The sequence below is a fragment of the Apus apus genome, chromosome 2, assembly GCF_020740795.1.
Source record: "Apus apus isolate bApuApu2 chromosome 2, bApuApu2.pri.cur, whole genome shotgun sequence".
Taxonomy (NCBI): Eukaryota; Metazoa; Chordata; class Aves; order Apodiformes; family Apodidae; genus Apus; species Apus apus.
Window position 1 is genome coordinate 14,459,498 of NC_067283.1, and position 14,497 is coordinate 14,473,994.

At 37.8% G+C, this 14,497-nt stretch overlaps 1 protein-coding gene across 16 annotated transcripts in view; it reads left to right on the forward strand.

The window, feature by feature from the left end:
• The window catches only part of PARD3 (par-3 family cell polarity regulator), a 450,732-nt gene that overhangs the window by 257,766 nt on the left and 178,469 nt on the right, over positions 1-14,497 (forward strand). For all 16 annotated transcript variants that reach the window (XM_051609203.1, XM_051609204.1, XM_051609205.1 and 13 more), the window contains 2 exons: positions 8,692-8,880; positions 9,347-9,517. In XM_051609203.1, coding sequence (XP_051465163.1) covers positions 8,692-8,880; positions 9,347-9,517 — 360 coding nt within the window. The remainder of the gene's footprint in view (positions 1-8,691; positions 8,881-9,346; positions 9,518-14,497) is intronic.

Here is a 14,497-nt window from a genome sequence, read left to right on the forward strand (position 1 = left end):
ATTTTTGTACACTTTTTGTTTGCACCTTTTTGTGTGATGAATTTGAGAGATACACTAGCAAAGGCATAGAAAGACATAATTTATATTGATTAATAGATGGAAAATTCTTGGATGTTAATCTTGGGGAAAAAAAGCACTGTCGTTGTTGAGCTTTAAGATGGCGATGTACTGAGTGCATGTGTGTTTGGTTTTTTTACTTTTGGTGAAAAGCTATTGGTATAGCTTCAAGTGCCATAGTCACTGGATATGTATCCATGGCTGTTTTGCAAAATCTATACATTAAGTTCCCACCACTTCATATTTAGCACTTAGGCAGAACTTCAGCTTTTGTAGCAGCTCTGTATAATCCAGTTGATGCAAGACTTCCTTCACACAGAACGTTCATCTGGAGAGCAGTTTAGAGCTTGATCAGTTTCCATTGCTGCAAGAGGTGATCCAAACATCTAAAAATTGAGCCAAGACTGTACATTGGCTAATACCAGCCTATACCAAGAGCAGTGCTGGTACCATTAGAAACAGAATGATTTTACCAAAAGAGGAGAGTTTTGGCTGATGATTAAGCTGATAACATTTGTTTCCTCCATGGCATTTAGGAATACTGCAAATAAACTGGTATTGCTTCTTTGTATATCTTTTTATCCTCTTATGGTGTGATTACAATGCTTAAAAGCCTTTTTTAGTACTATTTTGAATGGTTTCAGATTATATTTTTAATAGAGTTTATGAGGTAAGCAAATCACTGGCCATATGAAAGAAAGGTAATCAGTGTGTGATCTTCTGCAGGATACTGTTGTATTTACAGTCTTTCACTATTGGAGATACTCTAGTATTGAATAGCATCTTCTGGGATATTAATGAGTAGAGCTGAGACATTAATTCCTAGTGAATAATTGATACATTCGTTGAGTGTCTGTGTTTATAAATGCTTTTTGAGTAGCCTGAATTTCCTGGAACATTCAGTGATAATCTACATAAACTCCTCTGTAATGCTGTACTTAGGACACACTCAGAATTTTGTCCCCATCATCTGCAGGTGTTTTACCTGGGCTGCAGTGTGGCAGACCCAAGCTGGCTCCCTGGTGCACTGCAGGCTATTTTCTCAAAGCTCATGTTGGTAACACTTGCTGGTCAGTTGCCAGTTTTGCTGAAGATACTGTATGTGTTGCTCCACTTCAGTTCTGTAACAGTTGCCTCAGTGCCACTGTTGCAGAGTCACCCTGAAGGCCCACTGGTGTGCACATCATTACTCACCATTGTTATACTCTTCCTTACATACCAGCCTTATGTTGTTTTTGATAACAAGAGTTGACTGTGTAAGTCATTTACAATTCAAACAATAGATATAGGGTGTGAGACTGAAAGGGGTCACCATGGCCTTTAGTTGGCCATCTGCTAGCACAGGCAATAGGGTCATAGGGTTCTTTCAAACACTTGTCCTAATTTGGCTGAGTGCAAAGTTCACATTGTTGCTTAAAATTCCTGTTTCACCTCTGAAAACTCATTGGTTGTGTGCAAAGGTTCTTGTACTGCATTGCTCTCTTTAGACTCTTGTTGTTGATTCTTTCTTGCTATTAAAATAGTGAAATTAAGTGGTTTGTCATGTTTGCCTGAAACTTTGTAGCAGACGTAGAAGTAAGACATAGGTCAGTCTCAGTGCCCCTACAGACTTTGCCTCATGTGAAACGTGTTTCTTGCTATGGACTTCTACAAAGGCATTATTTCCCTTTCAACTGTGGGGGTTTTTTTGTTTTTCTGTCTGGCTTTCTCAGACACTCTCTTTCTGTTTCTTTAGTCTTTCAGGTCTTGTACATCCCATAAGCTGGTGAGAGAAGTATAAAGAATTTTAGGGAGCAGTGTTGGGCATTGAAGTTTTTCTTGAGCAAGGGATAGTGCAGAGAGCTGCAGCTTTGTAGGCTGCTTTGACAGAGCAGACACCTGCTGTGTATCTAATCCCTTGGTTTCAACTTCTCTAGGATAAGCATCTTGTGAAGAAATGGTGTTAGCATTACAAGTGCATATTTGTTTCAGAACATACAGTAGTAGCACAAAGTCTGAGTAAGAACAAGTCCCTGTGTGAAGTTCTGAGATGCATAACCTGATCAGTTTATATCAAATGTAGAATCTCAGCTGCTTAAACCAGTTTCTACGACAGCCCAGATCAGTGTTAGCATTAGGGAGAATAATGTTAGTATAGACAAGCAATGGCCTTCTTATAAATAGCAAACATGTGGATGTACTTAAATATGGGCTTTTGCAAAGCTTTGATTTTCATACAGAATGAAAATCACATGCTACAATTTTTGTGCTTTGGAAAACATTAAATTTTTTCCTAAACCATTTTTTAATCCATCAAAAACATTAAACTGAAGACATTTTTCAATGTGGAACATGCTTTTTGATATTAAATTAAATCCTTAAAATGGACATAACTGGAAATATAAAGGGCCTGTTTTGCAGTATTTTCATGAGCTAACATTTCTGCGTATAAATACGTACCAAAGTTAATCCACATGCAAAAAACTTTTCCTTGATGAGATTAAAATTAAAGCAGACCACATTTCCCATAAAATCTCAGAATTCAGATGTAGTTTTTGATATTTAGCAGCTGCTGTTTGATTTGAACAAGAGTGCAGTCTTTGCCAGATGTGACAGATTAACTTAGCTAATATGAATAATGAGTCTCAGTGTATATGTGCAAATAAGATTCATTAGTGTTTATCTAACATATGGAAGATATTAAAATACTTAACCTAGGAAAAGTTAGAAAAAGAGAGCAACCGTAAGAATTTTAGTTTTTAGTTGGCTTAAACCCTATATCATTTTATAACTAGGTAAGCAGATGCTTCGGGCCTTATAACCTGTAATGCAGCACATGATTGATGGGGATGGGGGGGAGGGTGGGGAAAAGATAAAAGGCTTTGTTGCATTTCAGGAGGAAACGGGATTGGAGTGTGCGTGTCACTGTTGTACCAGAAGGGAGGCCTTTCTCTGCTGTCAGTCCACTTTAAAATCTGAATGAGCTGCTGTAGTTGGATTTATCTTTAGTACCTACCCATGGCAGGATGTATCAGCTCTCGGTTATTCCTCCCAAGGAGAAACCTCGACTGAAGTTAGAGAAGTGTTACAGGCCACCTACATTGCTCTGTTTTCAGTACCTCTGGCAGTAATACATCTACATTTTCACAAGTTCTAAACATCACTCCCATGAAACGGTTGTTGGCCATGGATGCTGTTTTGGTTCCTTAGATGTCTTTGATTCACATGTTCTACATTTGTATATGAGAAGGTATATGGTGAAAGTGAGTCATCATCTTTTAGTATGTCTTAGTTGAAATATGGCCTGATAAGACAGTAGTGTCATCCACCTAACTTGAAGGACAAAGCAATTTGAGTCATCCCTGATGTCAAGAATGTCTTTGCACAACAGCTAAGTGAAATCTTCTCTCTCTTGTGTATATCATGTGTGTTTTAAAATCAGAATTGTATTTTGTTATAATAATACTGAGACAAATTTTACTAGTTTTCCAATGTGTAGTAATTATGATTTCTTAGTATCATGGGTGCCTTGGGAGAAAGAATAATTAATTATATATTAAAATCTTATAAAGATTGAAAATATTCTGGAAAAGGCTGTGATATTAGACTGCAATTCCCCCTTATTGGAACCAAATTACTAAACCTTGCATTTTGCAGTTTTCAGCCCTTTTACTTTTACAGCTTTGGCTCCTTAGACCTAGTGAGCTCTTATGTCTGGGGGACTTCAAACTCATCTTTAAAGAACTTGACATTTTCTGTCTGGACAAATTGAGAAGAGAGAAGATACATTTGTGAGGCAAAATGTTGATGGGTTAACAAAATAATAATTAAACAAAGGCTAACAAGCTTAGGGTTGTGATGTTAGAAGTCTGGATGCAACAGGATTTGGGGGCAAGTGAAGTGAATAGTGTAGATTGGGTCATTGAAGGCGTTAGGTAGGGTTTCTGCTATAGTTACATGATTTATCTTGTGAATTTCCTCATCCTGGCATATACAAGGGTGTGTTTGTATATTTACATACATATGCCTGTGCATACAAGAGCCCTGTAAATGTTTTCATATACATAACTTGGAAATATAGGCTACCCTTTAAAAGGGAGAATGTAGAGCCTTATTAATTGCTTCTGTGAAAGAAAGCAATCACAAAGTAACTTGCAGACAAGTTTCAGTGACTTATAACTGCTGAGAAGACAGCATGTCTAAGCTTGCAAGAGAATGAACTTCCCTGGAGAGAATGCAGCCAGATTTGTAGCTGCAGTGAGCCACTTTGGAAACTTGTCCCAGCTTGATTGAAAATTGCTTCCCCCGTTGGGTGGGAGGAGGTTTTTCTTTGCTGTTCCTTCACCCATCTCATGCGGCTTACTCACCAGCTGAATCCTGATGAGGTTTCATAAAGGGAAAAAGTCCCAAGCAAGAAATTTCTTCGTAGTATTTAAAACATAAAAGACAAAGGAGGAGCTGCTGTTACTAACATGATGAGATAAAGCTATTGTAATCTTAGTGTCAAGGTCCATTTTAACATTGTTTATAAAATTAAACAGGGTTTTACAATTAGATCAGAAACTGATGTTATGTTGGAAAGAAGAACAATTTCCCCCTGTTTATTGTGTGGCTTTTAGAAATCCCTATACATGTTGGAACACTGCCATAAATTTGCTTTAGTCAGAAAGTCTGTCTTTACATTTACATGTTTTTATGCTGTATTGGAAAACTTATCTCGTCATTTAGTGTAAATTGATGCTAAGTATGAATTTGAAACAAGCAACAACAACAAAAAATTCACCTACATATTTACAACCAATCGAATTTTTAGGACAAATTACATACTTCAGCAGCTTCATTCATCCAGCTGAAGTCATTTCAGCTGACCTTTCCCTTAGCTGATTCTGTCTGAAAAGAATATTGTTCTGCTGTTAATTGTTTTGGACATAGTGTGTGAAAAATCTTAAGGGAGTTGAATTTTATTGTTCAGGGTTCACAGTATATATTTTTGCTTGCATGTTTACTGCTGGCCTGTCAAAGTAGGACTAAATTTCTCCTATGGAACAAGTAATCATGATAATAGTGTTGAGGTGTTTGATTGACATAGTGAAGCTATTAATTTAGAGTGTATCCAGATCAAATGGAAGTTATTGCAATTAGGAAGTGATTGTGTTCTCAGTTGAAATTTTTTAATGCTGCATTTTAGATTTTTGTGGGTCTTTATGCTGTCTCATGGATGTATTAGGGAATTTCTATGGTTAGTTACATTTAGGTGCTTAATGTTCAGCACAATTCAGTGCAAATTTTACTTTTTTATAATAACTGTTATTTAACTGATTGGGGATGTTCACTATACATACAAATGTTTCTGTGCTCTATAAGGCTTTGAGGAAGGAAAGATTCAACCAGTCTTAAGTTTTGTGGGTTTTTTGTTTATTTTGTTTTTACAAGTTTAGTTCAAGATATTATGGTATCAAGCTAAAATCTTCCTGTGTATTTCTCTGAGAATGTCTCTTTTATGACATGCTTAGGTTTTCCTGATCTCTATATAGTTCAATTCCAAAGTTTGTGTGTATGAAGTTGTATTCAATATAACATATATAGTAAGACCTTCTTTGGTACCATGGTGTGGCACAAATGTTAGTCAGTACTTTCATATCCATAGTTCTTGAATCTTAATGCTTCAGTTATACTTAAAAGCCACATTTTTCTCCTAAGTATTCTATGAAAAGTTGTGGAATATCACTTTCTCTTTTTGCAATCTATATTCCAGCATCTGTGTAGTACTGACAGATGACACACAGATTCTAGAGGGCAAAACATGCCCCTAAAATTGCAGACACAGGTATGGGTGGTGAAACAAGCTGGCTTAGTTGCAAAAAAGGTTGTGGTCATCTGATGAAGTCCCTAGAGCAATTTAGCCTTAGTCCAGTAAGGGTATTTTTCTCTTTGGATGAGTTGAACAATTTTCTCATGGTTTCAGTATTTCTGTTCCAGAACTGAAGCAGCTGTTTCTCATTTTTTTCATGTATGTGACCTACTCACTCATGTGCATCTGCAAAGGAGAAGTTTGCTCCAGGTTTAGGCCTTAATTATCACCTCTACATTTAGGTGTCTGTAGCTTGATATTAGCATTAGATCTTTTCCTTATATAAGACTGTGGAAAACAAGCAAGCAGAAGCCTTACATTAAGAACAGTGCTGAGCTGACAATGCAGCTCTTTGGTCTTACTGAAGAGAAGTAGTGTAGAGGCCATTAGCCAAGTCCTTGGGGATGCTTATTGAGATGCTCTCTCCAGTTGACCCTTTGGCATGTAGAAGTGCACTCAATGGGGATGGGCTGTGCAGGGAAGCAGTTTAGTTCTCTGCCTTGAAAGAGAAATGGCTGTGGCTGAAGTTCTGGCATATTTTTGACCATTAGAAAATACTACTGGAAGAGGAGGATTGTTTGTAAATTTATGGTAACAATAATAAAGAAAAATCCAATAAGCTTATGTGCTGCCTTGGATTACCCATACATCCTACCTTGGATTTATCTACCTTTTGGCTCACAAGCTTTTATTCCTACTATTTATTAAGGAATATGAAAGTGATCAGTGTTACAGAAACTCAAAGGTAAAGTGCATCTGTCTCAGATTGTTTTATTCTGCAGCCAGCTGACAAAAGATGCATCTCAAATGTGTGCTGCAACTCGTGCTTTTGTGACCCAAACAGGAAAATTAGGGTTATAATTTTCCCAACATTTGGGAAATATTTTTAAGATTAAGTATTTTTTCCATGGACACAGTCCACCTTTCCATTCATAACAGCTATCACAGTTCATACTGTTTTGCATGGCCAAGAGATTTATTTGGATAATGGGATTCATAAGCGGGCCAGCTTAGCTATGGCATTGGATAGAGGGTGCTATTTTTTTTTCTTTTTAAAATAATGAAGCATTACGCTTTGTTATAAACAAAAGATGGTTATGGACAAACAAATAGTGTCTAATGCAAGGGAAAGGGCTGGTGAACACATTAAAGTTCATGCTTCTAACCAAGTGGGAAAAGGCAGAGCTCCTGTTTTTCTTCCCTCAGCTGTTCTGGTTCTCTCAGCATCTGACTGCCTTCCCATGTGACATTTTCACATTGCATTTCTAGGTCAATAGTGACATAACTAGCAAGCTTGTGCCCAAATTGATGGTCTCAGTCTGCTCTACTCCACATGACTTTCACATCCATCTTTGCTGTAGTTTGTATTTGGATTTCAGAAGAGCCTGTCACCTTTGTAATTCTTTAGGTCTTAAAAAACAGGGACGGCTCAGCAGACACACGTTAACTTCTCATATTTTTTCCTGCTCTCTAAGCAGATGATAATGACATGAGAAAATGCGATATAAAATCAGTGTCAGTAAGAGGTTTCACTTTTGCTAGTGTTATGAAAAAAATTGGCCAGATTAATTCTTCCAGAGAAGAACTTTTGACTGTTGGACATTACTTTGCACCTTCTAGTGTATATTCTCTTACTGCTTCTCCTTCATGTGGATGAGAAAAAACCAGCACATTCAGGTTCATGAGCATCTTTCTGAAGGCCAGACACAGGGCCTGCTGCAAACAATTGCCTTTAAGGGAATGACTTTTTTCTTTAATTGATAAAGTTATAACCACAAGTAGTTATAACCACTTTGTTATAACTGAAAGATGGACAGAGAAAAGTGAGTGTCTACTGCAAGGGATAGGGCTGGTGAACAGCTCATCCCTCTTGTTCCTCCTTTCCCAGCAGCCTCTTCTATGTAAGCATCTCATGGCCTGCTGGGTGCTGTTCCCATGCCTGCTGCCCTCATGAGTGCCATTGCTGTGTGGGGACACCCAGGGCCTCTGCTCCCAGCCCACCACCACCCTGAGCTCAGCAGGAGGTGAAGACCTGTCTCCTGTGCCTGCACAGCTTTTGGGTGTCTGGGAGGGTGTCACTGAGCAACTCCTTGCTAGGGACACCAGCAGGTCTGAGACAATAGTTCCTGATGCTCAAAATCTGGGATTATCCCAGCCAGGCTAAAACTGGGTGCGGAGAGCAATGAAGAACCAAAGATGGGGGTAAGAGGACAGAGGTGAAGGGCAGAGCTGGGAAAGGCAGGAAAGTTGGCATTCAGAGCTGGATCTGATGCTAAGCCTGGCAATAGCAGAGAGATGTGCTGTTGCAGTTCTAGCTATGTAACTTTATGTTTTTCCTAACACATCTATTTTTAAACAAACTGAGGTGAATAAGTAATTTCTTAGTTTCATTTTCTTGCACTTAATTTCTCCCTATGACTGCAAAGCTACCATAGATAATGATGATGTTAAAAAAATTCTATAGGTTTGCAAGTACAAAAGTATTTCTGTTACAGCTCTCTTTTGGCTAATGAAATAGCAGCTTACATGTGAGTTGGTATTAATGGTACATTCAGTAATGACACATGATTCAATTATTTTACTAGACAGTGAGCACTTAGACACAAACATAAGATATTTCTGAATCTAGGCATCAGCTGGAAGTGATTGCAAATACACTACTTGTGCATGTTTCTTCAAATAATTACTGTGGAAAATATTGTGGCATTGTAGTTAAAAGCAGGTTTTTAAATGCTAATAGCTAAGGGAAGAGAATTCCCAACGAGAAATTCTCTTCTATAATGCCATGTTAATCTTCCTGACAGAAAGCAGAAGAAGAGGAGCTTGTCCTCACACCTGATGGCACCAGGGAATTCCTGACCTTTGAGGTTCCACTGAATGACTCTGGATCAGCTGGACTTGGTGTGAGTGTCAAAGGTAACCGGTCAAAAGAAAACCATGCCGATTTAGGAATCTTCGTCAAGTCCATTATTAACGGTGGAGCAGCATCCAAGGTGAGAGGGAACATCCATGTACCTTTGACTTCCTCGATTTTCCGTAATAAAGTTGTTTTGAAAATAACCACAGATTCAAAAATAATGAGATTGCCCTATAAGCAGCTTTTTCCAATTACACTGTCAGACGTAACATTTAGATTTTTACTCAGATTCACATGTTTGCATGTCCTGGGATTCAAACAGCCTGTACAGGTTCTTGGGAAGGATACGAGCAATCTCTGGTACAGTCCAATTAGTGCAAACAAGTTATGATGATAGCTTGCAGTGCAAGTCTAGAATTTGAATAGACATTTCCAACAGTGGATGCAATGGAAGCTATTATACCAGTGTTCATTTTGCCATAAACTCTTAGGACTAAGCATAGTTTTTCAGGGTTTTTTTGGTGTGGTTTTTTTCCCCTCTCTCCAGAAGACTACACTTCTTTTGTTGGTGTTCTATGTAACTATGATCTATCCTTTTCTAGGATGGTAGGCTTCGAGTAAACGATCAACTAATAGCAGTAAATGGAGAATCATTATTGGGCAAAACAAATCAAGATGCTATGGAAACTTTAAGAAGGTCCATGTCCACTGAAGGAAACAAACGGGGAATGATTCAGCTTATTGTGGCGAGGCGAATAAGTAAATGCAATGAGGTAATATGCTTCTGATATCAGGACTGAGAGTTTTCACTTTTAAGGTGTTTGTGTTTTAGGAGATGTCATGTTTCCTGGAAAATAATATTTGAGAAGCCAAAGAGAGAGTTACAAAATTATCTGAATTTCAGTGTTAGACTTGCTAACCTTATCACTAATCAATAAAGTTTTTCTTTTGAGTATTTTCATCAATGAATAACAGGAAACACTGAGTAAAACGATATTGATTTTGTAATTGAATCCCACTGTTTACGTGGGTTTTGTTATTTGGAGGGGTTTTATGTAGGTCTATTGAATTTTTCATTTATAGGCTTAGTGTTAACTGACTTGCTTCTTTGTCACTTTCAGTTTGTGTAATTAAACGTAGAGCTCTTACAATTTATTATTACATTTTATCTAAGCAATTTAAAGTTCCATGTGAAAGATTCGGCAAAACACAATGCAAACAATTCTGTTATTTTGGATTTTAAATGTGTTATGTCTTGGCCTTCATTTCAGGGAAGTACGAAGTAGTGAATTCAAGATTAAGTGGTCATTCTTTTCCTGATACTATTTGCAGCTTCTGTTCCCTTCGCTGGACTGTCAACATGTTAAAGTTTTGAAACATTTTCATAATTTCTAATAGTTTATCTTCTAGATGAGTGTAAATAATGCTATATAATAGAAATATATGGGCACATGATGCTGAGGACTGCAGATGCTATGGAGAACTGAATTAGACTTGTGACAAAATGATTGTGACAAATTGGAGAAATGCATTGAGTTAAACAGGGTGCAGTTAGATGGAGGGTCAGGGAAGCATCTGTTCTTAAGACATCTAAAATACATTCTTTCCTTCTCGTTAACACCAATAAGGTCTTATCGGAAATGTTATTTCTTGAGCATCATGCTTCAAAAATGATGTGCACAAATTGGTTTAGTATTGCTGATCTTGCCTAGGGGGAAAGGGAATGGTTTCTGTTTTAATGCATAAAATTGATCTTTAAAAAATTCCAGTTCATGGCATATTAGAAAATCGTGTTTGAAAAGACACTGTCTCTCTGAAAGTATTGAGCTCCTCTTGATTAACTGCTTATACACATCTTTAATACACATATACACGTTTATATACACACACTGCTAGAAAGCCAGCTTGGATGCACAGTTTCTCCCTTGCTGTTGATGGAATTCCGACCTTTTTATATTTGGTTGTGTCCTGTTTTAGCTAGAGTTCTGAGCTCAGACTCCAGAGAGAGCACACACTGTCCTTTGGAGGCTGTTTCTTATTCCTACTCAATTTCCGATGTGTTCTATATGTTACTACATAGGAAGGGTGAAATATTTTAGACTATTTCTGTATTTAGGTTTGTCGGAGTTTTTTCCACAAAAAGGGTATGGAAAATGTTCACTCTTCTCTTAGTGAAAGTACCAAGACAGTATTTGTAAACATGGAGCAAATCCAGCAATTATAAACCAAGTACATTACTTCTTAAAACCAATACGTTATTTTGTTCACTCAAGAATAGTTTGGTAACCTACATATGCTTAACATTAACTCATTTGTTTTGCAGAAGTCACATGGCAGAAGTGTCACAGCTCAGGCTATAGTATATGTGCTCCAAGATGAAAGAACTGATACTAGAACCAGATTTGGATACACTAAAATGTATCTGTGGAGGGAGCGGGATCAGCCTCCTTCACTGTTTGTTTTTTTGTGGATTTTCCCAGCTCCTGCAATTATTGGTGTAGTAACTATTTTTTTCTAAGGAATTCTGGCTTTCATCACATTAATCTGAAGGAGATAACACTGTCAATACTCTTTGCATATTTTAATATGATAAAAACCCAAATTGCACGGACATAAAGCTGTTTACCTGCTGATCTGGCAATATTCAAGAAGCCAGTTTTGTCCAGCAATGTCCAGACTTCAGTGAAATAAAAAGTGAACAGAGAATTTTTTTCTTGGTATTTTGTAATTAAGCTCTAGTTTCTTGTTCACAGATTGGACTGATTTAAACTTTAGACATTATTAATCAGATATAATATTTATAAGCTATAAAAGCATTACTTATTTATCTTGTAGACATGGTGCTTAAGGACTTGTTTCAGTGGTGGACTTGGCAGTGTTAGGTTTACAGTTGGACTCAATGACCTTAAGGGTCTTTTCCAATCTATATGATTCTACGATTCTATGAGCACCATATATGAGTATGATATTCATTCACCTTAGCCCCTAAGTAATGGATGTTTGGACTGAGAGCCAGGTATAGAGCAGCACTGAATGACTGAGCATCACTTTCTCATGAAGGATCAGATTTGGCCTTATCTGGCAGCCTCAGCTATATTGTGCTTAATTCAGCAGCTTAGATTAGTTAGACACACTGGCCCACAAGCTGTCCCCTTGGAATATTCCCACAGCTGCCACCAGCCTAGTATACAGTCTCAGCAAAAATTTTTAGTATTAGAACAAAAAAAAAAAAATAATTACATCTGAGTGGCATCTAATTCAGGAGCTTGCAGATTAGAAGTAAAAGCATGAGAGAGGGCAGACTCTGCCCTCTCACCTTTTACTAGAATGTTCCTCAGAAATGGGGCTTCACTGTTTTTTCTTAAAAAGAAAGGTTTACTTTTTGAGAAAGTATTTATCTGATGTTTTATATGCTTTTCACTCTCCTTTGGTTCTCCAAAGGTGTCACCATAAAATAACAACAGCTGTTCAACTCTTGTCTTTCCTGTGTTGACTGAGCATTTTATGTGCCCACTTCATGGACAGAAACGCAGCTTAAATTCTTGTTATTCTTGCAGAACTACAGTTAAGTAGAACAAGCTTGACTATATTCCCTTTTGTGCATCTCCAGCAGCAGTGTTCATTCCGCTCCATTGCAGAGGCATGGTCAGTCCTACACTATGGCACCAGGTCAGGACTCGAGACCCTGGGATTTCCCACCATGCCATGGAGCCAGTAGCAAGTGTCTTGGAAGGGGAATCTGTACAAGAGGTGATAATGCCAATGCAAAAAATGATTTCTGCTCAAATGGTGATTAAAACATTTGCTCTCTGGCTGTGAAAAAACAGCAGCAAATAGAACAAAAAAACAAGCCCTTTTTTGATTCCTGTCTTCAAGGCCAGTAAATTGTTTTGCATTTCAAAATGAGGTTTTTTTGAGATAGATAAGCAACCAGTCTATGTTTTTCTTCAGTAAAATTGAGCTTGAATTGGATTTTAAGGAAGTTATTAGTATGAACACTGGTATTTTGGTTTTAATATAATTTTCATAACCAGCCCTAAGAATTGCAGGGGAGGAAGAATTCATTTTGCAGCACGGTTCTAGAGTGTCATTTCTCTGTGTTTCAGTTCAGATCAGAATTTTTGTGCGCATTTTGTCTTTTGTTTGCTGTCTAGAAGAAAGGGCAGCTCAGTCTCTGGTGTTCCAGGTTTAGTGGCAGGGACAGTTACCTCCCATATCCTGTGGAGGAGCTATTTGCTCGTCAGAAAGCCTTAGGCTGCAAAAGTCAAAGTCTGCTTAAGTGGAGCATGAAGCTGTTTCAAAACTTTGTGGTGTGACGTCTGATACTCCTTTTGCTGTCAGCATTATTCTCATACAGCCTCACCAGTTCTCATGTGATAGACTAAGCCTCCAAAGCAATTATAGTAACAAAAAAAAAAGGTACATAAACACCCTTAGAGTATTGTCTTCAGAGAAGTAGTGAGGAGATAGTTTACATCATCAGCTCTTACATAACTGTAAACTCAAAAGAGACCACAAACTTTCCAGAAGGTAAAAAGCATTTTTATGCTGTTGTGGTTTTGCTGAACTGAAGAGTAGCTTGTAGAAAGAATTTTCATTGACTCACCAGGAGTCAGAGTATAATCCTTCCAGGTTCTCAAGTGAATTATCATGTAGTAAATATTGATACAAGCATGGAGTGGTAGCTATGAATGAACTCCAAGCCAAAACTTTGTATTTGAGTTTTTCTGCTGTTTGCGTTATGTCCACACAGAGTACAGTAATATAGTTAATTCTGCAAGCTACACTATTACAAACCCTGCAAAGCTTTATGTAATATCTTAGCCACTGCAGACAAAATCACACAGTGAATATATGATGGATACTGTTGGATTAATGTAACAAAAACATTTAGTTTGGGATTTGAACATATCTAAGGCTCTCCCTCTGCCTTTCAAAAAGTTTAAATATACTATCTGAATCTACATTTTCAACTTCCAGCCTTGCCCTCCGTGATCAGCACTGTGTGTTGATTCTTCAGCTTTCCTTTATAAGCACAGGAAGACTTAGAAGTACATTTCCAAAGTTGTGCAGTCAGTGGCAAAAATGGCAAGAATAACACCAGTGACTTGATACTCATATTTGGCCAGTACTTAACAGCTCAGTTTTCAGAAGACATGGCCATCAGCTTTTTGGATCTTTAACTCAGGGCTGACATTTTTTAATTAAGATTTAAGGAGAAATGCTGGAGCTCTTTGCGCAGTGTTCTGTTAATTAGTGACATTATTGTGATTAGCCTGTATGGGCAAACAGCTGCTGGCTGGGTGGCCATAATGCGTACACAGCACTTAGGCAGGACTGTCAGGCAGAGCCGTGCAGCTGGGAGCTGTATGTGCTGATTCAAGAAAATAAATGTAATTGTTACGTTTGGAATCCTGTTCTTTTCAGTCCTGTAACCTGAACAGCTTTGAGGCACCAATTGCTCACCTGCACTCTGTTCATGTCACATGCAGGCAGCACTTGTCTGCTATTAAGAGGCAGAGCATCACCATTTTCCTCAAAATGAGAGATTTCAAGGCCGTGTTGTTGTTTTTTTTTTTTCTGTCTTCCTTTTCTGAAAGAATTAATGGCTTGTCAAACGTGTGAAAAAAAGGTTTGCAAGTGATCTGCAGATCCTCAAATTTCTTTCTGCATGCCTGTTCATTTTTGTTCCAGTTACTTAGTTGAAAACGGAGCATACGGTGAAGCAGAGAAACAGTAATGAATCCAGACCA